Source organism: Anarrhichthys ocellatus, unplaced genomic scaffold, assembly GCF_004355925.1.
Source record: "Anarrhichthys ocellatus isolate YVR2014 unplaced genomic scaffold, GSC_Weel_1.0 scaffold68, whole genome shotgun sequence".
Classification (NCBI taxonomy): Eukaryota; Metazoa; Chordata; class Actinopteri; order Perciformes; family Anarhichadidae; genus Anarrhichthys; species Anarrhichthys ocellatus.
The window spans coordinates 1,978,436-2,004,799 of NW_022280098.1; the positions used below are offsets into that span (position 1 = coordinate 1,978,436).

A 26,364-nucleotide genomic window follows, 5' to 3' on the forward strand; every position below is an offset into this window, starting at 1 on the left:
GCCCATGAAAAAGAGATAAAAGCTAAATAAAACGTTCTACTCTGCAGGTGATCTAATGTAAGAAGGCATTCGGCAGTAGATCAGTTTTTAGTTTAACAGGTCAACTTGTTTCTGCAAAGGTCGTTTTGATTCAAAGAACATTTTCTAAAACCAACAAAACTTATTTTCACATATCCAACATCCCCAGTAGAGGAGCACAGGCTGCTCAGGAAAGCCATGTGAGCTGAGGCTGGGTGGGAGGAGCAGGAAGACCTGGCAGAAGTAAAGAGGGACATTTTCTCTTACACACAGGAAACAATACAGAGAGAATAGAGGACAACTGTCCAACTCTCATTAGCTCTGCAGAGGGCGTGAGAGAGGTCTATAGTTCACACTACAACAACACCATAACCTCCCTCTCAAAGACGGTGCTCTATTACAAAATGTTCTGTTGAATCTGAATTTGGTAATATTCTCGTTATGATTGGGGTTGATTTATTCATTTTCCTTACATTGTTTTAAATAACATTTGTATTGTAAAACATGTACGTACAGTACAGCCAACGGTCACATAATGCCTGCTCCCCCCCTCCACACACACAAACACACACACACACACACACAATTAATAATAATAATAATAAAGTCACTTATTTTTTCACATTTGAAAATGCTGTCATTCAAAATGCCACACCCATGGACCAGCTGGCCGATACAAGTGTCACCTGGCCAAACAGCTGACTGCTCCATTGTCAACTCATCAACCAGGAATAAGCACGACGAAGAAGACCCCAGCTGACCTGTTTACAGCAGAGGAAACCAACCTAGAGGCCTGTTTACAAAGACCTGTATTAGCATTTTAATTTAACTGTAATATTGTTTTTTTGGGCTCTATAATTGTTTTCATTGTGTTCATGTACTACATTCTATTTACAATATACTTTGTTCTGATTTTCATCAAAACGAACCTTTGGAAATGCATTATATTGAATGATTTAACAATGTGGACAGAAATGGATATTTCATCAGAGAAAGGTAGACATGTTTTAGATTGAGCAGAGCAGCGTTTAACGGATCAATCTGAATCAGAGGGTATGAACCATGTGTTTATGCTGACCAGTAGATTATTGCAGTTCAGAAAGTATTTCATTTTCAACAGATCTGAGGTGTTCTGCTACTTGTGTGTGTAGTTGTGTGATATTACAAAATGAGCCCTGTTTTCAAAATCTTGCAAAAGCAATTGTGAAAAACTGTAATAAAAAATAAAGAAATACATCCACAGAAGTGTCCATACACACACACATACCTTCATAGAGACGACATATCCATACCCATAAATACACATATATCATCCATATCATAGTTCATGAAACTAAAAATGACATGGAGATCTTTATTAACAAACTACTAAATGGAGTTCCATTGGAAGAGCTTCCTTCTTGGCAAACGCAATACTATCTCTCTCCCTCCCTGTGAGACCACCCAATCTCTCGGCGCCCTGAAAATAGCAATTAGAGGGCTGGGTTCCAGTGTTTGTAGAGAGCCCTGGACAGAGTACAAAAAGAAAACCTTTTCAATTTTGGACAGGAGGAATTTGGTAATATTCCAACTCTGTCTCAGGGCAGTTTGTAAAATAGTCACGAAATGCAATCTATTGGTTTCTTGTACAAGGAAAGGAATTTGTTTTGTATTTTTTTTGTTGCTCAGGAGGAGTTCCTTTTTTTCAGAACGACATTACGTTAACAAAAGAAAGTACGGTTAAGCAACAAAAGCACCAACACTTTGGGACACGCGGTGTCCAACAGCAGCCTGTGTTTGTTGGGCCCATCCAGTGACCCTCCCAACCCACCAGAAGAGGTCTTTGTTGATATTTAATACTACAGCAACAGCTCGGACAGTTGCATTGTCACATGGATGTATTTGATGCGAGTGTCCACCACAGATGCATGATCCTAATTGACTTAAAGGTAAGTCTTCTTCTTGAGTGACACACAACCAGTAGATTGCGTTCCATGACTATTTGACGACCTGCAGTGATACTGGCCAGAATATGCCAATAATAAAGTATGTCACTAGAAATGTATCGCTACACAGTAGAAAGCCATATCAGCCAGGAGATCATTGTCAGACATTGCTCGTGATGGGGAAATCTAAGAGCTCACAAGTCTCCAGTCTCTTCTGATTGTAATGAGCTTGTATCATCTGCTGCATGCCGTTGGTCTGCTTAGAGCACACCTTTATCTGAGGGACTCAAAGAGACTCCTTTATCCGCATTTAAACAGGCTATTGCAATGCATAATGGAAGCTGTTCTTTAAAGTGAATACGTGCATTTTAACCGTGTCACATTAACATACCGCTACAGTAAAGAACCACAGGGTTCTGAGAGGAGAACTGGTTCTAAGCTCATGTTGGAGGAGATATTGATGCGTTCTTTCTGAATATAGAATACAGACTTAGTTCACTTCTCTTCGATACAGGGAATTGCAATTACAGCAGAAATGTTACGTTGATTCTACTGAAGCTCTGCTCTCCAAAATGATGACGTTTTCATTTGAAATACAACCAAGAAAACAACAGTAACAAAGTCAGACCAATGAAGACACCAACAGCTAATGAATCACAAGTCAGAGAGCAGAGAGACCTGAGGATGTCCATTGTGAGTGAACATGGGTCTGAAGAGACTAGAAGGAGATGTAACATACAATAGAACCCACATGTCGGTTCTCCAGTAGAGTAATGTCTGGAACGTGAAAGAACTTTAGGCTTCTGGGGTTTAAATTAAGTCCTTTCGCCATAGTTCCAGGTGCCAACACGTCCCTGCTCTGGGGAAGTACTTCCTAATGTGCCACGAACTATCTCTGGTGGGTCAAAGTCAAACCTCGGTGCTGCTGTAAAGCTTAATTCACAGAACCACAGCTTGTCTCAATATTAGGATGAGAGTGTGACATGCCTCGTAATCTACTAGCAATCCCATTTGTTCTGCTTATCTTATCTTCTTGTGACATTACATCTCTCGTAATGTTTATTAACATAAAAGTTATGCAGACTCATCTACCATCGCTGTCATTTTTTCATTCTAGTATTCTGCCTAATTTTCCCGGCTCTTCAGCTGAGGCGGAAATAAAATCAGAAATGTGCAAAAGACAATTTGAGTTCCTGATTTAGTTCCATAGTGACCAGTATTTGGTCATGAAGGGAGCATATTTCTGACACTAATTTGAATGTTTCCATTATGGTGTTCTAGACGCAAAGGGACATTATTTATTTGATTCATTCTGAATTCTACGGTGAGTTGCAAAACCGAAGGTCCTATGAAGTTGGAAGAAGAGAAACCCAGTGAAGTGTTTGTTCTATTACAGCATCAGAGAATAAAGCTGCTCTTTGGTAAAGAGATCTAAATTCAACTCTTTGCTGTTTTTTCTTCATTGTTCCCTGACCTGTAGTTTCTATTCATCAGATGAATGACAAAATCAATTGAAAATACGATTTTGAAGTATTTAGGGCAGGGGTCTCAAACTCATTTTCACTCTGGGCCACATCAGCATCATGGTCGCCCACAAAGAGCCGGTTGTAAATGTAACTACTCGTAACATATTGTTAAATAACTGTCTCTGCATTTGATTATTGTTTATTCAAGTGTAAAAATATTGTACATGCAGTTATATAAATGTAAAATGATATTTAAGCACATTTCTGTTACAACTTAAATCCTTTTAATTTAGGGTTAAGAAACCCAGATTACTCCATCAAACTATTAAAGAAAATATCAAAGACAAGTTATTATAATAACTGTTCAAAGCTTAAAATCCTTTCAAGGGTGTGTTTGCACAATCCCACGTGAAGTATTTCATGTGTTTTAAAGCCACATTTAAAGTAGTCTTCAATGTACTCACAATACATTTCCATTTCAAGTGTACAGTAACCAGCCAAAGAGCTGCTTCTATGATTGTGTGTTTAGGTATCTCATCATTCTGACTTTCTATCATAATTATGACTTTCTGTCTCATAATTTCGACTACGGGGATATTTTTATTATCAAGTCTAACTTGATTATTTATTTAATTTATTTTTTTTTGCTGGCAGATCCGCAGGCCACATAAATCGGCCCGCGGGCCTCGAGTTTGTGACCCCTGATTTAGGGTAAGAGAGATTCAAATCGACTATTGTTATACCGTGTACATTTGCTTGTCTATGGAATAGAAAAAAACTGATAGAATAAATAATAGAAGTGAATAGAAATGCAAACATTAAAGAAGATTCATATTCGAAATGTTTACTCTGGATAACCCAAACGGACCTATTGAACCTGGCTAATTCTTATGATGATATATTGTGATGAATGTGACGATAAGATGTTGGACTAAAGGGAATCTGGTAAATCCTCACTGATATTCCGTAATAATAATAATATAATAGTAATTATTGCATTATTAAGTTTCAGTGTAGGTCAGTTTCTGAAATTTGCAAACAGTTCATTCTAACTGTAAACACTCATCTTGTATCAAACAAATGCCAACTGTATGCTGTTTATTACACATATCTTATTATTCTTTCACATTATATGTATATATATTTATTAAAACAAGTGTATACTACTATAATATGTAGCTGTGATAGCTGACAACTGATTTCCTCCCAGCTTACAAGCGATGACTTAAACTCAAAACATCAACGTGAGCTGGGAAGACTTTAAAACCATCATGAGCTTCTTAATAATATCAAAAAAATCTTGAAAAAGAAGCAAAAGCAAGTGATGGTTGCAAAGAAATAAAAAGCCATGCATTTCTGAAAGCATGTTTACCATGACCTGGAAGAAACGACATTCAACAGGAGAAAACAACTGTATGTTACAATGTCAGTACTACAGTCTACAGAGGAACTGTAAATACACACACAGTCAGCAAAATCTCCTCAGGGTGCATGAGTAATGACGAGGGGTGGAGTCAGAGAGGATGAATGCTGTATGAAAGCACCACGTGGTGTCAGTGGCGATGGAGCGTACCTTGGGTCATTCCACTGCCCACGTTGTCGGTGGGGCTGCAGCCGTTCTGGGTGGTATGGCTGCCCAGGTCCACCATCTGGTGGAGGCGGAGCTTGCGGCAGTAGATCGATGCTGCCTCTGGTTCTAAGGCGATGATCAGCTGCTCTGGGCTTTCACGGGACACCAGACCAGACTACACACGAGAAGAATACAGACAACATGAACTTCTGCTGTTTTCAACTTCTTTCCAACAAACGATTCATAATAGTGACGTGCTTAAAATGTCTGTGTCACTAGTTCTGTGAAATAGTTACTGTAGACTGTTTTCACGTGTAATCTTATCTGGAATCAGTCTCATATCTATGCATATTTCTTGTTAAATTCATTCAGATGGAATTCAAAAAAAATTGTTTAGGAACTGATATACAATATTCATATCAATCATGACAGCAGGTGTTTTTCTACACATAAGCGTAGGAACTGTAGTGAACAGGGTTTAAGATCAACGACGTCCCGTCAATAGAAAATGTCTCTGATAATGCTACATTGTAAACAGAGCTAGTTACCAGCTGTTAGCAGTTGTTAGCAGCTGTTAGCAGCACAGTCCTGCTTGGCTAAATAACGGAGCTAACAGCTAACGTTGATGGAGGGTGCATTGAGTTACATTATGCTTGGCTTGTTTCAGAACTGCTGGCTGCTTTGTTTTGATGCATTCCCTCTTACTTAGTTCATTGGTAGGCTCAATTTTAACGTCCAATGAAGCTGCACTGCTTTTGCTGTTTGAGAGCGACAGAGGAGCCAGAGGAGAAACGGTGCTTGGTGTTAGCACAGATCAAAAGAATGGGTTGCATCATGGCTCCCGGACTACTAACGGATGATGAGATCAGAGGAGACATGGTTGCAGTGGGCTGCTGTTCGCTGGCTTTCTCCCTCCCTCTGTCCTCCATGAGCAGCCAATCAAACAATCCACACCGCCTGATGCTGAGTCACTGTAGACGCTCCATTTCTCTCTACCTCTGTGATTTACTCACATCCTCCCTCTGTCAGCTCATCCCTTCATCCCAGTTAGAAGCTCTCCTCCTCTTCCCTGTTTCTGCCCTCGTCATTCATACACCCCCCTCCTCTCTTCCTCCTCTTTTAGCTCGACACCAGGGATGTAATCAGGACAAAGGGATGATGTCATTGGGGAAGACGGGAATCTGAATCAGCCCAAAACAAGTGCCAAACGCTTTTTAAACTTACTACAGTAAGATTTTTGATGTTGATCAACATTTTGGAAAATACACTTATCTGCTCTCTTTCCGAGAGTATGATGGGAGGATTGATATCAATCTCTAATCAGCATTTTGACATAATATAACAATGTTTAATGTTAAAGGTTCCCACAGAGAAGTATCACCAGCTCTGCAGCTCCCCATAGCTTTACACAGCTTTTTATGTCGTTCCACCACCAGCAGTTAAAACCTAACCAGGCATTGTGTTACTGCCTTTAAGTCTCTTACCCAAATGTGAAAGTCTGGCAACTATGACAATTTAGCAGCGTCATTTAAGCACATTTCACGTGGTCCGCTAGGCCTTCCTCTCAATCATTTGTGGCTGAGTTAATAAATGATCCACTCACATCTCTGAAACGAGGGAGACACTCTAAGGTAGCTGGATATGTGAAACGCATGTCTGTCATTACAACTAGCAAAGAAATGTGGTCAATCTCTGTGTGCAAGTATAAAAATACTCCAAAAATTCTACAACTTAAGCAACAAAAGTCAGCTTTACTATGATGACAGCACTGGTGTTATACATGTATACGATGTTCTCCTGTTTACCTCGCTTCTATTTGCAGCACTAATCTCAGTCACACTCTTGGAGGCCTTTTTCATGAAGGACACAGGCCACGACTCGTTTGAAATGGCCGGTTTCAGCAATGAAAATGAGTACATCCTCATGAACAGGTGATCTTCATATTCATTCATGTGCAGTAGTGACGTACAAAGGTTATCTAATGTATTCAGTCTCAGAGAGGAAAACTAAATACCGCCGGATGTGTCTGCAACGACTACTGCTGATTGAGGGGATACCCATGCCTACTGCCTACAACGTATTAGACTATCTCAGCACATTATAGCCCAGGCTGAATCAAAGGAACATAACTAGAGAACAGAATTCATTGGATAGAATGCATTGAGATATCTCCTCTTTTCTGTTCTTATGTTCCTGCACTGGCCTCCAGTTTGATTCAGGACACATTTTAAGATTCTACTTACCCTTCACATGCCGACCTCTTTCACATTATGTGAAATGTGTTAGATCTGTTACCTTGTTGATCCTGAGGTTAACTGCAGTATTGGTGGAGGGTTTAATATTGTTTTTCTATGGTTACAATCTCATTCAAGATTTGGAATCAGTCATTTGCAAACCAGTGGTGTTCAGACTAGAGATGCAAACCGGAGTCTGGAAGTAAACAGATGTGGATGAGGCCTTTCTGCCTACCTTATAGGCAGCTTCCCTCATGAACTGCTTTGCAGGCATTTTCCAGATAGCAGGAACAGTGATCACCCATCTCACATCATTGTTGTCAAACTCGGCACCTGTCTGATCGCTCAGCTCCTGCAGGACGACAAGTAAGAGAAACCCGACCAACAGGTGAGCTAACTCATGGCAGGGTTAGTGTCCCACTGTGGGCTCAGACCATTGCTGTACAATGTTTTAAAGTTCATAAACAAGAAGTACTGGGTCATGTTTATTCCTTACGCCGAAAACACACCAAAGCACCTGCACCATTCACATTAGATAGTTTCTGAATCTAGCATATTGAAAATAAGTCATTGGACCAAACTGAACATTGGCTTCAGGGTTCATGCTGGGATTCTACAGAATGTGAAATGAACGACGCATTGTATGTGTAATACACCAGAACATACACAAGTGCTGCCAGACGTATGTTACCTTTAGTGCCTGCTCCTTAAAGAAGGCCAATGCATATGCAAAGATATCCAGAGCTTTTACTCGCTTCCCATTGGCTGCGTGGAGGTCTGTATCGATGGACAGATTCTGATAGACAGTAGAAGACGACAAAGTTGAATGAAGGACATAGAATCATCAGATGAAGAGGGGATATGGGCTCTGCAGTCTTTCAGCTATCTTCTGTGTTGATCAAACATAATATATTTAATATAACAGTATATATTCTCTGTCCTAGTGGCAGGGCCTTGGTTGTATCTCAACAGCCAGCAGCCAGACTGCCATAAAATATTCATGGTCACCAGAGGATGATTCCTGATGGTTCTGGTGACCCAGTGACCTTTTCCTTTACCTCCATCAGTAAGCTTAAGTCTCACGTTCTATTTATTTCTTATTAACATGAAATATCATTAACAGTTGATTCCTTCCAACATGTCTTTATTCTAGGTTTGTGATAAACACGGCAGCATGTAGCTTTAGATTAGTAGCTGTCATTTTCTTATATTCTGACTGCTCAGTTCTTGTCAGAATGGAGCAGCATTTACAACATCATCAAGTATTACCACTATGAAATGTTGATTGTGGTCTGATTAAAAAGTGAACTGAACATCATTTTCAACGTGTTAAACACACGAGGCCCCACCGCCCCACCAACAGCCACAGTCCTCAACTCGCTCTTCAACCGCCCGTCACTCTTAGGATCTCACAAATACTTTAGACGTTTGCATACACGGGAAGCTTTTCCAAGGCGAAAATGAAAAGATCTGTAAAGTTAAAGTTAAAAATCTGTACATAAAATATTAATATTCATTCAGGTTGTGATGAGTGTAAAACTGTTTACTCTACTTTTTAACTCTGAAGCTCGTACTTGATGACGATTCTCTGCACCGTGTGCTTTGTTCGTATACTGCTGCTGTGACTTGTGAATTCCCCCCCAGGGGAATTAATAGAGTATCTATGTATCTATTAAAACTCCACAGCAGACACATATGCACACTGCTGATGGTAACAATCATTATCACCTGCAGAGAATTATTGTTAGTAAAGAAATAGAAAAAGTCAGCAGTGTGCTGCAGTCTCAGCTCAGGCTCACCAAACTGCATCACAGTACAGAACGGTGGACAGGGTGAGTCTCTGTGATGAGGATGGAGTGTGCTCGTACTGCTGAAGAGACAACCTGGAGAACTGCTATACATATATTCACAGTGTGTGTACAGGGTGTTTGTGTCCTCACTGCAGTAGTGTGGAGCTTCATTTTGAATTTTTCCAGATAGAGCCATTGTTTGGACTCGCTGGGGTCCAGGTCATGGTAGAAGTCACGTGCCGCGTAGCCAAAACTGTGGAACTTCCTGTCTGGAGTCAGCAGGATCGTGGTTGGAGTCTTCTGATTGGACACCCCAGGGTCCCCGCCTTCCCATCGCCTGGAAGGAAGTCAGTTATCAATACATGCATCTGTATTTCTGCTTTTGTATTTATCAAATATAGTCTAATGGAGCCACTATTTAACCACTCCACTTTTCAGACTTTCCATCAATGGCACACACAGTTATGCATCTATTTCAAGCTGTATGCATAGTGAAAAGTCAGCATCTTTCAGTTCAGTTCTTGTAATGTTTGTGTGAGGTTCAAGTCAACCGTTAAATTCCGTCAGAAAAGCCGTGTTAACTTCTCTCGTAAGCTAACTGAGCTACCACAGTATTTCTGGAGAAATGGAGGTCAGATATTATTAGTGTTATCTCTGTTCCTTGGGAGGTGTGTGATGGGATTATGGAGGCCATCTCACTAAGAGCACCTGATGTGAAGAGGAACTCATTTGGGAGATCTGGGAAAAACTGGATGGAACAGCTTCTAGCTGAAAAGAAATATGAGGTTGGTGGGATATCGCTTACATTTAGAAATGCACCGGTCGAAACCAGATGGTTTTCAGCTGATCGGCCATGACCAGCAGATAGGTATCATTTTTCCAGTCACATTTACACACATGAGCCGCAGACAGTAACATCACAGCGACACAAACACTGCAGGTCAGACTTAAAAAGATCGGAAAGCCAAGAAAACTGCAATCGGGCTATCGCTACATTTTGAACAATTATTTTGCTGGTGTTGTCCTGAGCGTTGTGTTCTTCACTGTGCTGTTTGGTGAGAGCAATCTGCCTTCAGTTTCCTGTTGGTGCAGTGTGTTTCTGCATGTCCCACTGTTCTTTAGGCCGATCAGTAAATGTGATTATCACTGCAAACTGTCTTTTACATTATAGGAGTGGTTCTCAAACTGTGGGGGGCGCCCCTCTAGTGGGGCGCGGCGGTATTGCAGGTGGGGCGCAGGGGGAAATGCAGAATTTTTTATATACACTGCTCAAAAAAATAAAGGGAACACTTAAACAACACAATGTAACTCCAAGTCAATCACACTTCTGTGAAATCAAACTGCCCACTTAGGAAGCAACACTGACAATCAATTTCACATGCTGTTGTGCAAATGGAATAGACAACAGGTGGAAATTATAGGCAATTAGCAAGACAGACACCCCCAATAAAGGAGTGGTTCTGCAGGTGGTGACCACAGACCACTTCTCAGTTCCTATGCTTTCTGGCTGAAGTTTTGGTCACTTTTGAATGCTGGCGGTGCTTTCACTCTAGTGGTAGCATGAGACGGAGTCTACAACCCACACAAGTGGCTCAGGTAGTGCAGCTCATCCAGGATGGCACATCAATGCGAGCTGTGGCAAGAAGGTTTGCGGTGTCTGTCAGCGTAGTGTCCAGAGCATGGAGGCGCTACCAGGAGACAGGCCAGTACATCAGGAGATGTGGAGGAGGCCGTAGGAGGGCAACAACCCAGCAGCAGGACCGCTACCTCCACCTTTGTGCAAGGAGGAACAGCAGGAGCACTGCCAGAGCCCTGCAAAATGACCTCCAGCAGGCCACAAATGTGCATGTGTCTGCTCAAACGGTCAGAAACAGACTCCATGAGGGTGGTATGAGGGCCCGACGTCCACAGGTGGGGGTTGTGCTTACAGCCCAACACCGGGTAGGACGTTTGGCATTTGCCAGAGAACACCAAGATTGGCAACTTCGCCACTGGCGCCCTGTGCTCTTCACAGATGAAAGCAGGTTCCACTGAGCACATGTGACAGTCGTGACAGAGGCTGGAGACGCCGTGGAGAACGTTCTGCTGCCTGCAACATCCTCCAGCATGACCGGTTTGGCGGTGGGTCAGTAATGGTGTGGGGTGGCATTTCTTTGGAGGGCCGCACAGCCCTCCATGTGCTCGCCAGAGGTAGCCTGACTGCCATTAGGTACCGAGATGAGATCCTCAGACCCCTTGTGAGACCATATGCCGGTGCGGTTGGCCCTGGGTTCCTCCTAATGCAAGACAATGCTAGACCTCATGTGGCTGGAGTGTGTCAGCAGTTCCTGCAAGACGAAGGCATTGATGCTATGGACTGGCCCGCCCGTTCCCCAGACCTGAATCCAATTGAGCACATCTGGGACATCATGTCTCGCTCCATCCACCAACACCACGTTGCACCACAGACTGTCCAGGAGTTGGCGGATGCTTTAGTCCAGGTCTGGGAGGAGATCCCTCAGGACACCATCCGCCACCTCATCAGGAGTATGCCCAGGCGTTGTAGGGAGGTCATATAGGCACGTGGAGGCCACACACACTACTGAGCCTCATTTGGACTTGTTTTAAGGACATTACATCAAAGTTGGATCAGCCTGTAGTGTGTTTTTCCACTTCAATTTTGAGTGTGATTCCAAATCCAGACCTCCATGGGTTAATAAATTTCATTTTCATTGATAATTTGTGTGATTTTATTGTCAGCACATTCAACTATGTAAAGAACAAAGTATTTAATAAGACCATTTCATTCATTCAGATCTAGGATGTGTTGCTTAAGTGTTCCCTTTATTTTTTTGAGCAGTGTATATCATCCACGTGAATCGTGTAGATTCAGCGTCAACTGGCCAGCCAGCGTTTCTCAGATTGGAGTGAGACGAGGAGAAAAGGTGATGTCGTGATCTTCACAATAAAACATCTCTGATGTGACGTGTCGTGTCTTGGCCAATCAGCGTTAAGATGTCTACACCGTCTTTCCCTCCGTTACAGTTTAAGTTACGTTATGTCCCGTTACCTTTCAGACTTGCTGGGTTAAGTTAACGTCCACTGCATGCGGAACTTCGTGGACTGTTAACGTTCGTCATTATCACGATTTAGGAGGGGAAAACGTAACGTGATGAAACATGATGCCCCCCCGTGTTCCGGTTCAGTTCACGCGGTCACTCGTTAACGTTAAACCGGAACACCGGCGCATCTGGTTGCAGGTTGTTTGTTTTAACTCAAAGTAGAATGAAAGGCCCAGATACTGATGAGGTCAAAGAGCTCCAGGGAGAGGAGGCTGGTTGTGTAGCGCAGCTTGACGCAGGGCTGAAATGTGAAGGAGCTGGGCCTGGATAAATGTGGAGCTGGGCCTGGATAAAGGTGGAGGTCTAAACATACGCGAGTACAGATTCCTGCTGTCACAGTATTTTAAATACATTGATAAGGCAGGGTATGCTAAATGCAGCCTCTGCTCCAAGGAGATGAACTACAGCAACAAGGGCTCACATGCCCTCTCATCACACTGTGATGACCACAGCCAGTGTACTAACAGTCCCAACAGTCCCACGTGCTGTTAAATCACAGCTATTTTACTTTTAGAATGCTACATTTTAAAGCTCATATTTAAAATTAAATGCTCCAGATATGTGTGACACATATCTGGAGCATTTTGTTTAGTTTTTCACAGGTTGCAGTTTATTGTTATCTTAGAAAGATATTCAGTGCAAAACAGGTGAATTGCAGCCACAATAAGCTATTTTTTGTGGGCGGTGGGGCATGAACATTTTTCTTCCTCCAAAGTGGGGCGTGACAGAAAAAGTTTGAGAACCACTGCATTATACAGTATATTTATGATAAAGGCACTAAACTCCAAATTCAGAGCATATCTAAGATTGAGGGATTGCCTCCACATAGCTCTCAACATGGAGGCAGATAACGGTTCTAACAGTGCAAACAACGGCAACAGTGCAGACAGAGCTAACAGTGTCACAGTGTAATGCTTATGTAATATGTGTCGCTAGTGTGTGGGTGAGAGACAGTGGACAGTGACAGGTTGGTAGCTTGAACATCTCTTTCAGAGTGACACATGAATGCAATAAACTACATTATTAACCAAACCGGAAACAAAGTGGTAGGTAGAGCAGCAGACGTCACAGAGCACACGCGTATTCATCTGCTGCTGAAAATAGTCCACAACAAATACACGATTTTCTTTCCTGCATTTGAGCAATTTGTGTTTAATTTTGAAGATTATTAAATGAGTTTGTACAACAGGCGGTGTACAGTTGGATGTTCTGTGAGACGGACTTGTAGCTTTTGGTTTTAAGTCAGAACACCAACAATAGACCAGGAAGCATGCACTGAGCTGAGCTGGACAAACCGTAATGAAGGGATTCTGGTGTGAGAGGGCCAGCCCAGGTAGGAACAATACTCAAATAATCTATTGCTTGCAAATAATATTTTGGAAGCTGCCTCTTTGTGAAGATTTGAAGTGATGAGGATCTAGCTTCCATCTCTAAAAACCTGTCAGCACACCGGATTGCTTTCTGTTTTCAGGGGGTTGTTGCGCCACCAATCAGCTTCCTGCTCCATTTGTTGCCCTCACAACAAAATGAGGACAGCTGATGGATGCTAATGTTTGTACTAGCACAGCAGTCCACTCTCCACCCCTCTGATACAGCTCTTCAAGAATGCTGTGCTAGAAACTCAAACCCTGCTCCACACACTGTCCAGGCTTTGTTTGGGGAGGGGTTCCAGCAGAGGAGGGACTCACCCAAACTAAATAAGCAGGGGGCTCTGGAGCAGTTTTCACTTTAAAGCTAGTAGCGCTGAGTAAAAGTAGCTGATTCATTGCATCTGCTGACTACAGGTAATGACCTGATCTGAGACCTGGATCTCTGTCTCCTTAAAGCTTTTCCAGAGACTATAATACAATTGTTTTCACAAAATTTCAACAAATTGTAATTTGAGACGCTGCCTCCTGGGGGTTTTAGGGGGAGAGGCGGTCTGAAAGCCTGCATGTTCACAGCTCTAACACCGGTAATGTGTGTGAAGTTCACAAATAGTAAACTGATCAGTTGTGAAAACCAATGTATGGATTGTTTCATTTTATTTGGACTTTGAAATAAATTAATATGAATCTTTCACTGTCTACAAGTGTTGCACATGCACTTTTGAAAAAAATATAAAGCTGGTTTTATATAAATAATAAAAATCTGGTTTCTCTAGCAGAAGCTTTAACAAGTCTTCCCAAAGTCCCATTTTCCATCAATCCACCAGAAGCCCTCAGGCTCTCTCCTTTCCCCAGCACTGCTTCACCCATCCACACACATGTTCCTCATTAGCCCTCCAGTTAATAACTGGCCCTTTTTCACACACTCCTTACCAATTTGTCAAAGTTGCTATTAAATTGCTGCAGCAATGAGTCCTAAAACCCAGAAGTGAGTCAGTGTGAAGTGTGCAGGTATGGTTCCCTCGACTCTATGTTAACGTGTTTTAGTTAGATGTGTCACGAGGCATGATAAGGACTCAAGCGCAGACAGGATGTGTGAAAAAGGCGTTTTATTCCACACCAAAAGGAAATAACTACCACACAACAGGGAGTCCAAGCACAAGAGCCGAGGGGGGAAATCCAGAGGGAAAACGAGGCAGGGGCAGGCAGACGGTGAAACCGGGAACAGGACGAGACAAACGGGCGGGTAGAACAAACAATGATCTGGCAGTGAGTGAGTGAAAGACAGGGGTTTAAATAGTGACTAGAACAGGTGAGGAGAGTTGTGCTGATGAGGGAGTGCGTGATTACTGATAAGGGACAGGTGAAGGGAGTTAGACTGGTGCTGAGGGAGTGGCTGAGTAGAAGAGTGAGGAGCTACAGAAATACACACACACACACACGCACACACACACAACACATAAGGCAAAGCCTGATTGTGACAAGATGCCTGAAATATGATTTTGACGTTTTGTTCTAAAACATTAAATAGGTCAGTGAACATCCCACCAAAGAATGTTGAATCTTTTTAAGTGTGAAATGAGAAACAAGTGTGAAACAAGTGGCTAAATGAGACTACAAAACGCTGACTCGTCTGGCTCTTTCTAAGTTTTGCTTGCATCATCACTCTGTAAACTTATGCACCTACAGTTTTTAAAGGAAATCCCTGAACTCTATCACTCTGCCTCTATTTTTTGCATTTGGGTTCTTCCCTTGATGCCTGTATTTGCTGGCTGGGACACATTGATTGCAACACTACGAATACCAGCAATGCATTTCTCGAGAGCAACGGCAAGAATGTGAAGAATCGCACATGAGGCTGTCAACTAAACAGCTGTCAGCCGGTGGTGGGATGGAAGCTGATCACCCCTGCGGTGCCCGGCACTGAGGGCAGCAGAGCTGACCTGAGAGGTCATGGGACTCTCATATGGGGTCAGATCAGTCTCAATATTAATGAATGCACACAGAAGGATTCAAAAAAGTATTTTGTGATTCACACATCAATGACTCCCACATAAATACTGTTAGTAGTGGTGTTTGGCTTCTTTCACGTCATACAACTCTGTAGACACATAGAGATGGAGGACCTAAGCTCACTGCTTTCATTTCATTACAATGTAACATACTAAAAATGCACCCCAAAGCCTGTGATTTAAGACTGGGAGATGTTTTTATCACTTTAGATCCACTGCACCCTCTTCTTCAAGACTAAATCTAAATCTAAAATCATTTCATATGGTTCTATCAAATGTGTGACTTAGATGTTGTAACTCAAGTAGCAGAGTAAATACAAGTTTGATGAAGACACATTGTTGGCAAAAGTTTAAAAAATAAACAACATTATTTTTAAATAGTACCACGACTGCAGCCAGCAAAATAATAGGAAGGAATACATGACTGGGCTATCTTTTGGTCATACGATACCTGATACCTTTTTTCAAAGCCGTATTTTAAGGCATGAAAAACGTGTCTCAACACCTCTTAATAATTTAAATTAGAAAAAGCCAAAGTTGTCAATGTTAACTTTTGTCTAGTCATAAGAAACTGTACAAGAATTCATGATTGGCAAAAATATAATCAATAATTAAAGCTGTGGGCAGCGATGAACGGGCCCTCGCTTCCTCCCGCACGTTGAGGGTGCTGGCGGGACTCCGACTTATGCGGCTGAGAACGCCTGCGACCGTCGGACAACGCGGCCACGAGTCCGATGTTTTTTTCCCGCGTTGCGCTGGAAATTATGCTTTGCAAATACTTCACCACTTCCTGTATCCACTGTGTGGCGCTACAGAACACATTATGTTGCTCTATATGAAGCGTAAATCACATTGTGTAAAAGTCATGTAAATCAGATGCTGTTTGTCACAAAAATGCAGATTTCCTTTGGCCAGCAGGTGGCGCTGTGAGTATTAGTGAAAATTAGCTTGTAGGTATCCTCAGGCCATGAGTGTTATCAAGCATGAGAAGTTTGGGACCAAGTCCAGCTGAGTTACATCAGCTCTTTTGATGGGGAATCACGTAAAGCAGCCGCCCGCTACGGCTACGCCATTCTACCAAACATAAAGCTATTAATAATTTAATAATTAATTGCTCCATTTGTGGGCAAAAATGTCATGCAATGGAAATAGAAGAAAGTCACACAACTGAGCTTTAAGTCCTGCAGTCAGACATCAGATGATGTAAACATGTCAAAAGTATGTTGATTATCAGTTAATTGTAATAAATAATTTGATAACTCGATTAAAAATGAATTTGCAATGTAGAAGACAGAGAATGTGCAGTGTACACAGAAAATATACTGAGGTTTGGGTGTAGTACATCGACTGTATATAATAAGTGGACGTATTCCCTGATTGGTTTGTGGACTACAGCTTTGAAGCCTCCTCCTGTAGTACCAGGCTGTGTCACTAGGGCGCTCTGTATAGAGCAATGGGACAGAGTTTCAGGTAATTTATTGCTCAAATTTTGCGGTAATTATGGGCCATGGCAGTAGTATAAAAACTGTTTTTGTAAAAAACATGCATTTGTGTTTTTTTTAGTTTTTTTTATTGAATCCCACTTAAAGCTTCTCCCTCAAGTCTTATTAAATACTTTATATTAATGACTAAATAAGCTACAAGTTATGTTAAAAAAACATCTTGCAGTATATATTTACAGTCTGTGTAGGAAATTTGGGTTTAGAAGTGTGTTTTAAGAAATTATAATAGAAGTGTTTAATGATTCATAATTAAGAAACCATAATTAGAAGTGTTTTGGAATACATAATTAGAAGATTCATAATTGTAAAAGTGTTTTAGAATTTGTAGTTAGAAGTGATTTGTAGTTAGAAGTGTATCTTAGTAGAATTTGTAGCACCTTTATATTTGCTTGTGAAGGTTTTTGCCAAAAGTTGCAAATCCTTATCTTTATATAGAATGTTTATCATAGAAGTGTTAAGCCATAAAAGACAGTCATTGTATGTATTAAACTGTGAAGAATAGCCAAGGGAATGTCAGACTTCTAGACAGACATTTGCAGGTTGTACCCGCGCGAGGGTTTTCGGAAGCCTGACGCCAGGAGGAGGCAACCAAAATTAGCCAATAGGAATTAAGATGGACAAAAGGGGGGGGATTTCAAACTGTAAGAGGAAGTGCTGGAAAGGAATTCACTCTCTTTCTTCTCGGCTCTGAGCCTGGAAACATCTGTGTTTCCAGGCTGAGTCGCGAGTGAATAGCTTTTCCGCACGGATCATATATTATATATTCTGTTAGTAGTGTACTTCATTCTGTAATTGTATTAGCTTCAGTAGGATTAAATACTTTTTAATTGTAAACCAGTTTATGGTAGATTTATTAAGTAGCGACTCTACTGTAGAACAACAGTGGAGCGTGCTCTCCGGCCTTCTCTCTGTGGGGAAGATTTCAGCCTCCACATCTGCTTCATCAGGAATGTGTGGTTGTGGTTTGATCAGACAGAGACCAAACTCACCAACTGTCTGCCATCAGTTTTTGATTCAAATGTTGCTAAATCCTGAGAAATTTCTCAAACCCGTTAGAAAATGACAGAGAAAAAAAAGAATACAGATAGCTCTCATGTGAAAAAAAGACTGTTCTGACTTTGGCAGAAAATGTGTTGATGTTGGAGCATCTCTCACAGTAAGAAGCTGATTGAGATATTACATTGATGGGCCTATCAAAAACAAAGCCGTTGGTCTTTTGAATAGACCAATTCATTCAAAACATAGCAATGTAAAAAAGTAATTTCTGTTGCAAATTACATATTTTACAGTGTTTGAAGAAGATAGACCACGATCAGCAAAGTTCATGCTAATATAGCTCCGCCCCATACTTTTCAGCTGTGAGTGACTGCATTGCAGTGCTGGCCTACCTCATAGTGTGAATGCACTCTGGCTCCTTAGCAAAGGCATAAGCATAACCGCTCGACGTGGTGCCAAAATCAATGGCAACCACCACTACGAAGGACGGCCCGGACGGCACCTGGTCTGTGTCGTTCTGCTGTACAGAGAGCATATACAGAGTTATGGGGTTAGGACATGAGACCAACACACATACAAACAAGCACTTTAGGCTGTAATAAATGCATTCACATTCACAGCCATCCACAGCAACACTTTACAGTACGGGGTCATAGGGTCGAGGTACGTGAGATAAGGTGCGGGGATCAAGGTATGGGGTCAAAGTACGGAGGTCACATTAGATGAAATATTCCCTGTACTCACTTGGAAACTTGGTTTATGGTAAATGGTAAGGCCGCTTTACTTCTACAAAATCTAACTCTGGTATTATTCAGGAGTTCTCTGATCTTTTTGCTTTCTTAATGTCTCGTTTCGACAGAGTCTTGATTTTAGGTGACTTTAACATACATATATGCTGCCCCTCTTTTACCTCCTTTATAAAGCATTTACATGACACTGGTCATTCTTTTATTCTTACCCTGCCCACAATAAGGGACACGCCCTGCTTATTGTTCTGTCATCTGGTTTTATTGTCAATCTCAATTCAGTTCCTCTTTCCACCTCCAACTTCCACAGTGATTACTTATTCGTCTATATGTAAACTCCATTGATAGATTTCACAAGGCCTTTAACACTGCAGCTACACATAATAATAAGCATAAACCAAATATGTCTACAGACGAATTGCTAACAAACTTCAACCATACTCCGTAGCACCAGTCAAGTCACATTATCTCTAAACTAAATAACAAGACTAGAGAAATAAAAACAAGATGCAGACTTGAAGTAGAAGAAGCCTGATGGACGAACACCTACCTATCACAAAGCTGTCAAACAAGCCAAGTCCTGCGAGTTCTCTCATATCACTTTATCAAACCGTCAAATCTGTAATCAACCCTCCTCCTAGCCAACAAACTGAAGCCACTCCTATGATCTGTGAGCAATTTTCATCCTTTACCTACAAAAACAGGTGAATTAAAATACCAGAGTCATCATGCCACCGGTGGCCCTTCTTCTCCACAGCTAGCCCTGTGCCTTACTCAATACCCTTCAGCCCCTTGTACCGTGCCCTGCATAGGGACATAATGACATCATCAAAGATTTTTCGCCTGCCAGATTCCTTAACAGTGATGGTCCCACTTTGTTATCGATTGCATATAGCTCTCTGTCTGCTGGCTGTGCTTCGTCCTGCATTAAGCACATAAACAAACCTCGACCCGTATGTTTTTAAAACTGGATGACTCATTTCTAAATGACCATTTTCACCAAAAGTTTTAGAGAAGACTGCGTACTTGGAGTTGATTTCTTTTATGAATATGTTTTACAAATTCCAGGTTTTTGTGCACGTGATAGCACTGAATCTGCTCTCATCAAAGGAACCTAAACAACCTTTCACTTGCAGCTGATGCTGGTGATTGCTCAATTTGAATTGTGGATTTGATATCTGGATTTGAGCACTGCCTTTGACACTGTGGCTCACTCAATCTTACTGGATCCCCCTGAAAAGTGGGTTGGCATCCTAAACTGCTTTTACTTTCACTCCTCAGCAGGAGGGCTGCATTACTTTCTGTTCAAAATACATGAAAAGAATCAGATGCTAATCTATTTCTTTCACTGTAAAAATCTAAGGTTCATTTATTGCTGACGTATGTGTACTGTTATGTAATATAGTTTATGAAATACAAAGGAAGCATCACAGGTACAAAGTATCAAGAGGTGAAGAAGAGAGTTGGGCCACCTGAATATGTGAAGGAGACAGTGGGGTGATTCCAGGGTCACCCATGCTCTTTGCTGGAGAAGGATTAGCCATCGCATCTGTAGAGGAAGACACACAGATATTCATGTCAGAGTCACACACTGAACCTTTCATTTACATACTTGTGCTAAACTACATACTGGCCTGAATATGAGACAATACATTTTCTGTAAATGATGTTTGAAAAAGTGTGGGTCATATTATATTGATGACTAGTCAATAACGTGCTCCCAAAGTCAAAGTACTTTGTGAATGGAGAGCACCAGCGTAGCAGCAGCTCCTACAGTGTTTGGGACCTGAATGTGTCGAGGTCAGCGGCTCTCTGACAGCTCGTGGGACAGATTCTGCTGCCGCTAAGGAAACTAGAAGTAGGTAATTGTATGACTCCATACAACCAGTGAAGTTACAGTTGACATCCAAGTCTGTCCAAAATGTCATCACTTCATCATTTTATCCTTTTAGACATTTGTGTAATGTTGTCATAATTAGCATAGGAATTTTTGAGTTATGGCCAAAGATGTGTGTTGTCAGGTCACCGTGACCTTTGAACTCTAGATGCTTATCCGTTCACCAAATCTGAAGCGATTGACCCCAGGCTCTCCTAAGATATGCTGTTCATGAGAATGGACGACCCTAAAGCACTATGCCTCGCGGAACAAAAACACTTCTTGACAAGTGAAATGAGCTGAAAGTGTCTCTCGAGGTCTTTACTGAAGACTGAACCACCTGCCAAACGGTGAAAAGGTGTCCCACAATGGTGTGATGATGGGAACTGTCAGAGGAAATGATTGTTCTAAAGTCAGAGACCTCGTATATATCAGACATATTTGGTGTTTTCATTGTTAACTATAACTGAGAGGTCACTGAGTTGTATTTTTATTTGGTTTTGTTCATATTTCACCCGTCAGGGCCTCATGGACTCACGTGCAGCTGGTTTAAATGAATGCAAAACTGTAACTCATCTTTTACAGTGTTGTGTGTATCACACAACTTTAAGACATGAGGACCTGCCAGCTGGCAGATGTGAACACCATACATCTGTATTTAAGTACGCTGTGTAAAAAAGCTTGTGGGATGTGAGTGCTTAAGTTCAGTCTCGACCTTCGAGAAAATGTCCATTTATTAGTGTATTAGTGGATGGAGTTTGCTCAGTTATCAGGGACAAGAGAGTGTGTGTGTGTGTGGGTGTGCGTGTGTGTGTGTGTGTGTGTGTGTGTGTGTGTGTGTGTGTGCGTGCGTGTTATACTGCCTTGCAGCACTGCCTACCAGTGACATTTTGCCCTAAACAGTGATTGAAATCAGCTCAAGACTTTGAGCACAATACTAAAACCTCCCTTACTAGAGATGCAAATGAACACGTTGCTATCGGCTGATTGGTCCGTTGGCTTTGTTCTTGTTTTGTTCCCTGCAGCTGGCAGGAGTGACTTCACGATCAAATAGTCATGGTAACTGAGTTACTGGTAACTGAGGAAGCTCTGCCCCGCTGCTGAGCCTGAGCTCTGCCCAGAGACTGTAAATGCCCGGCGAGTGAAAAGATGGCTCCTTTTCTGGTGCAGAGCTGCAGACTGACAACATCAACTCCCTTCAAACAGCACAGAATGTCTTTAAAACACAATGACATTTCAATGGAATTGGAGATTGTCTCCCCATTTGCTATCATCATTTTCATTAGTCTGGCTAAATAGCCTTCACAGAAAGTGTTCTTTGAAGGCACACAATAATAATACTCCCTCGATGTATTGTAAGTGTCTGGCAGAATTGTCTCACGACGGGACATCATGTCATCCATCCTATTTTTCCGCCTCGTTCACCCTTTTTTCTAGTCCACCCCTACGGAGTGGATGAGTGGTCTGAAGACCCGTAATACACTTTGCCAGGCAATTACGGTGCAGAATTACAGACCACCTGTGGCTAGACTCCATGCAGCCCGTCTCTCGGCGCCCCCAGCAGCCCACTCTCAAAGCCACCTTTACAACCTTGAGGTTTTATTCCCAACAATTGCCATAAAAATCAAATCATGATTAGAGAAGTAAAGCGATTGCTCTTGTAGTAATATGTAATATGTAGTAATATCTCAAGTGCTGCTTCACTAAGGTTTGACTGAGGCCTTCTTTTTATTGTGCTAGCTCAGTTAGTCTCCCTCCATGCAATAAGGAGCTTCTAAACAGGCAGCTTTGTATTGTGAATGGTAACTGTATTTGCAACCTTGGCTGTTTCAATTATACTTTTAATCCAATAAAAAAAGTGGAAAACTAGCGATGAAGACATACCAATCAATAGTGTGTAGTCACTTGTTCAAAGAAAATTAGAATTGTAAGTAAGAAGTGCACCTAGTCATCGTAACGTCACCCATTGATTTGCTGACTAAGCAACTACGGAAAAATCTAAAAGCTGTCCATCATTTTGACAGACTGGAGGAGGTGGAGCCTCTGTGAGCGCCACGTGTCAGAGAGCAGTGCCGGTGCAGAAGGAGCTCATGCTGTGTGATTTCCTCGTGCTGAAGCGAGTGCTTGCAGGATCAGGAAGTCCCACGTTCACAGAGTCTGGTGAGTCCAGTCTCCAGTGTAGCAGCAGAGCGTTCAGCCTTCAGAACAAAAAACAAATGTCCATGACATTGTCTGTCTGAGGAAAACACGGAAAATATCATTAATCTGCCTCGTATGTGTTGACATGAAAAGTGAGTGTGGGGCATGTCTCTGTTCATCTTTTCTCTCCATTCCCTTATAAATACACAATCTATAAGCTAGCTCTGTATATTAACGAGTAAAATAACACAAACAAACACAAGTACAGTACCGAGAGCACTACCACCGCTTGTGTGTGTCACTCAAAAACTTAAAAAATGTATTACAAGACAGATGTAATGTTCCAAGATGCCAAATAACCACAACTGGTCCCTGGTTCAATTCCAGGCTGTGATCTTTATTGAACACTATTCTATCTCCCAGTGCTTCTTCTCCACCTCTCTACTGTTTAGTGAAGCCAAATATGTCTTAAATATAATAGCTGGGCTAATCCTAAACAGATAATCAATGAGGGCATCCAGGGTCCTGATGGGCTGAAGAACAGTGGAGAGGCATCACTCAGATGAAACAGGACATGTTGTATTCCTTTGAATGCCTGCTGAACTCACGTAGTCATTGCAGCACTGACTGTGCAGCTGATAAAGGATGTGAAGACTCGTATTTCTCTCGTCTCAGTAGGAGTGGTGGCTTCCTGTTGGCCTTCCATTCCATCTATTCCCCAAACGACTGCTACTCAGAGGCCCGAGCCGCGAGAGAATGTCAGTAAAATGATCAGGCACTTGACTAAAAGAATCAATCAGTCGGAAGTACAACTGAAAACAGTTTCCTTGGAGTTTAAAAGGCTCACATCAATAAAGAAGGGCAGTCTTCAATTTTCTGATGATGTTGTTGTGGACTAAGGTCACTGTCACCGAGGGTCTGCCTGATGAAAAGAGCAGCTAATCCAATACATGCTTTTAGCCTGCTCTCAAGGGAGAAGGTATGTCAGCAGCAACTCTTCAGTAACCATTACCCCCCCGACAGCCGTCTGGTCAAAAGCATTCTACACTTGATGACAGAAAGCCAACTCTACACCTCTCAACATCTAATCCGACTAGTGTCTGTACGTTTTAAGATATATTTACAAAATGTCAGCGGGTGTCGTCAGAAATATGTCCACATCTTGCTGTGTAGACCAATATATATTTGAAATTAGCACTGCTAATAAATCTGGACAGAATATTTTTTTCAATGTCCTATAACTGTTTCACAATAAAGCCTCCCGCTAGGTGGCCGGTAGAAAGGTTCAGTATTTCACTTTGTCATGTTGAGGTTGCTACTTTTCTTAACTCTAGAAACATTTTTCATTTTTGTAATGTCTCAATATTACTACTGTTTAATGTTCAGTACAGCTTACCTGTGATTGTGGGAACTATAGGATTCCCTCCTTCGCCCATGAAGTGGTACAACAGCTACTGTGAGTCAGTTTTAGCGGGAAGACTCAAGCTTCAATGCCTTTATTCATCGTCGGTGATGTGAAAACATTGGGTTTCCACAAAGTCACAATAGTTAAAATATGCGTCCTGGTCATAGTTATATAAGTTATAAGAGTTATCTGTCAGCCCATCACTGGTCAGCAGGGGAGGAGGTTAAAACGCGGTGTACTTCACAGCGTACTTCTGTGTTCTTAGTTTTGTAGTTTGATCATTTGGAGACAACACCTACAATTTCAAAACCTGCCATGCTGTTATACTGTCATTTTGTGTGTACAATTATGCAGCTCAAGGAAAAAAGTGCAGTAATCCGAAAGGCAAAATGAGCTTCCCTTGATTCAAATCATGGACAGTTCTTTACTGTCAATCCACGGTATGTTTAAGGGTCAAATGACCATCCCTGAAATAATGCAACCTGTTGAATTGTTAGAAGACGTGAACGAGTATGGCCAAAATTATATTCATGATTATTCTGATCAATATTTAGATTATAATTATTTTTTACGATTATTCACTAATTTTAGGCGGGAAGTGAGGCTGAACCAGCTGCGCACATTTACAGGTTGATTTGGGACTAAAGGAAATAGCTCACTAGCAGGCGTATGCAAGGTTTTATAAATCTGAATATTTTTGTGGATCCTACCCTACACACTGTTTTAGAAATGAGACCCCTACTAAGTAACTGATCTTAAAATAAGACTTCAAATAAGGTTCTTCTTCAGCTGAATTTAGAGCATTGAGCAGTGGCGGGCCGTCAGGGCCTGCAAGGCCTTCTCTGCTGGCCGAGACATAATCACAAAGTTATAGCTATTTTATAATCTAATAATTTTTCTTAAACACACTACATGTATTATAATTTATAAAAATATTTTCCCCATTATCTTATTTTCTCATTGCACAGCTACTGTCTTCCTCAGTTGCTCTGCTTCCAGTGCAGCTTGTTTTAAGTAGAGCTTTTATCCAATCAGATCTCACCTCTGTGTCTCTAGGTAAGAAGAGAGACCCGAGGCCTGCAGACTCACAAGTGAATCCATGTGCAGTAATGGGGACGATATTGTTGATTGTCATAGTGTTCAACCAATCAGATCTTTAGTTTGACATGTTGGGCGTATTCTTTGACGTGTCAGAGCCTGCTAGCTGGCCTACAAGTACGTGATTGGTCAGTGGGCTAGCCTGACATGTTGGGCGGTGACAATGCCAAAATCTGCTGCCTCTGCCGAGCGGACATTTTCAGCCTCAAACGCATTAAAACATATTCAACCAATACAACTGGGGAGGCTCGACTGTCTTCACTTGAGTCCATGAATGGAGAAGGACTTCTTACTGGAACTAAAACGCACGGATGTACTGACCAACCGTGAGATTAAACTCTTTATTAACAAAGAAAGGAGGATTCTCTTTGTCTTTAAATAGTGAACAGCAGCTCTGGTAAGTTAAATGCTTTTGTTCTTACATCTGCAGTAGCTTTAATATGCTTGTTTATATATTATTATTTGTACAACTTGGTTTTATGAAGATGGATTTTTGTTTGGTTTAATATGTGATAGGATAATATGTGACAATATGTGATAGGAACAAGTCTCAAAGTTAAAGTGTTAAAGTTAAGTTTAAGTTAAAGTGTTAAAGTTAAGTTTACGTTAAAGTGTTTAAGTGATCATCTTTGAAGATTCATGTGTTTTCAGGTGAACTCATTTTCCCTCTCGGTGTTGACAGACGAATAAATCCGTCAGTAACAAGAATTAAGGTGTGGTGTATTTCCTGGAGGTGTGATCGTAGCGTTACTACTGTGTTGATTTGTCTATTTAATATTGTTCCCTCTGAAGTGAATAATATTTGAATAGCCCGTGCTCTTCAGTGTGCGGGTGAATACGTGTTTTAGCTCCGCAGGTTTCTTAATGCATTGTCCGTTCATTACGCAGCTCGTATTCATGTAACGTTATCTGCACTCTGCAGTTAGTGTATTTATAGGTGTTGAGCTTCATTTTTACACAAAACAAATAATAACCGTAGCTGTGAGGAGGTTCAACTGTAGTAGGACAGCACTGAAGGCCCAGGTATAAAGTGCACGGCCCGCCACTGGCATTGAGTAATATACAGTACATTCATCTTGTACTCTGGACTGCAATTTCAACATTCAAAAAAGTATTTTT

At 41.6% G+C, this 26,364-nt stretch overlaps 1 protein-coding gene across 2 annotated transcripts in view; it reads right to left on the bottom strand.

Moving 5' to 3' along the window:
- The window catches only part of hspa12a (heat shock protein 12A), a 55,773-nt gene that overhangs the window by 11,823 nt on the left and 17,586 nt on the right, over positions 1–26,364 (bottom strand). Inside the window, exons 2-7 of one of the 2 annotated variants that reach the window (XM_031873055.1) lie at positions 20,200–20,276; positions 18,374–18,498; positions 9,154–9,340; positions 7,905–8,009; positions 7,449–7,565; positions 4,983–5,154 (exon numbers count right to left, since the gene is read on the bottom strand). In XM_031873055.1, coding sequence (XP_031728915.1) covers positions 4,983–5,154; positions 7,449–7,565; positions 7,905–8,009; positions 9,154–9,340; positions 18,374–18,498; positions 20,200–20,276 — 783 coding nt within the window. Of the gene's footprint in view, positions 1–4,982; positions 5,155–7,448; positions 7,566–7,904; positions 8,010–9,153; positions 9,341–18,373; positions 18,502–20,199; positions 20,277–26,364 lie in introns of both variants that reach the window. The other variant, XM_031873054.1, reaches the window with a different exon arrangement.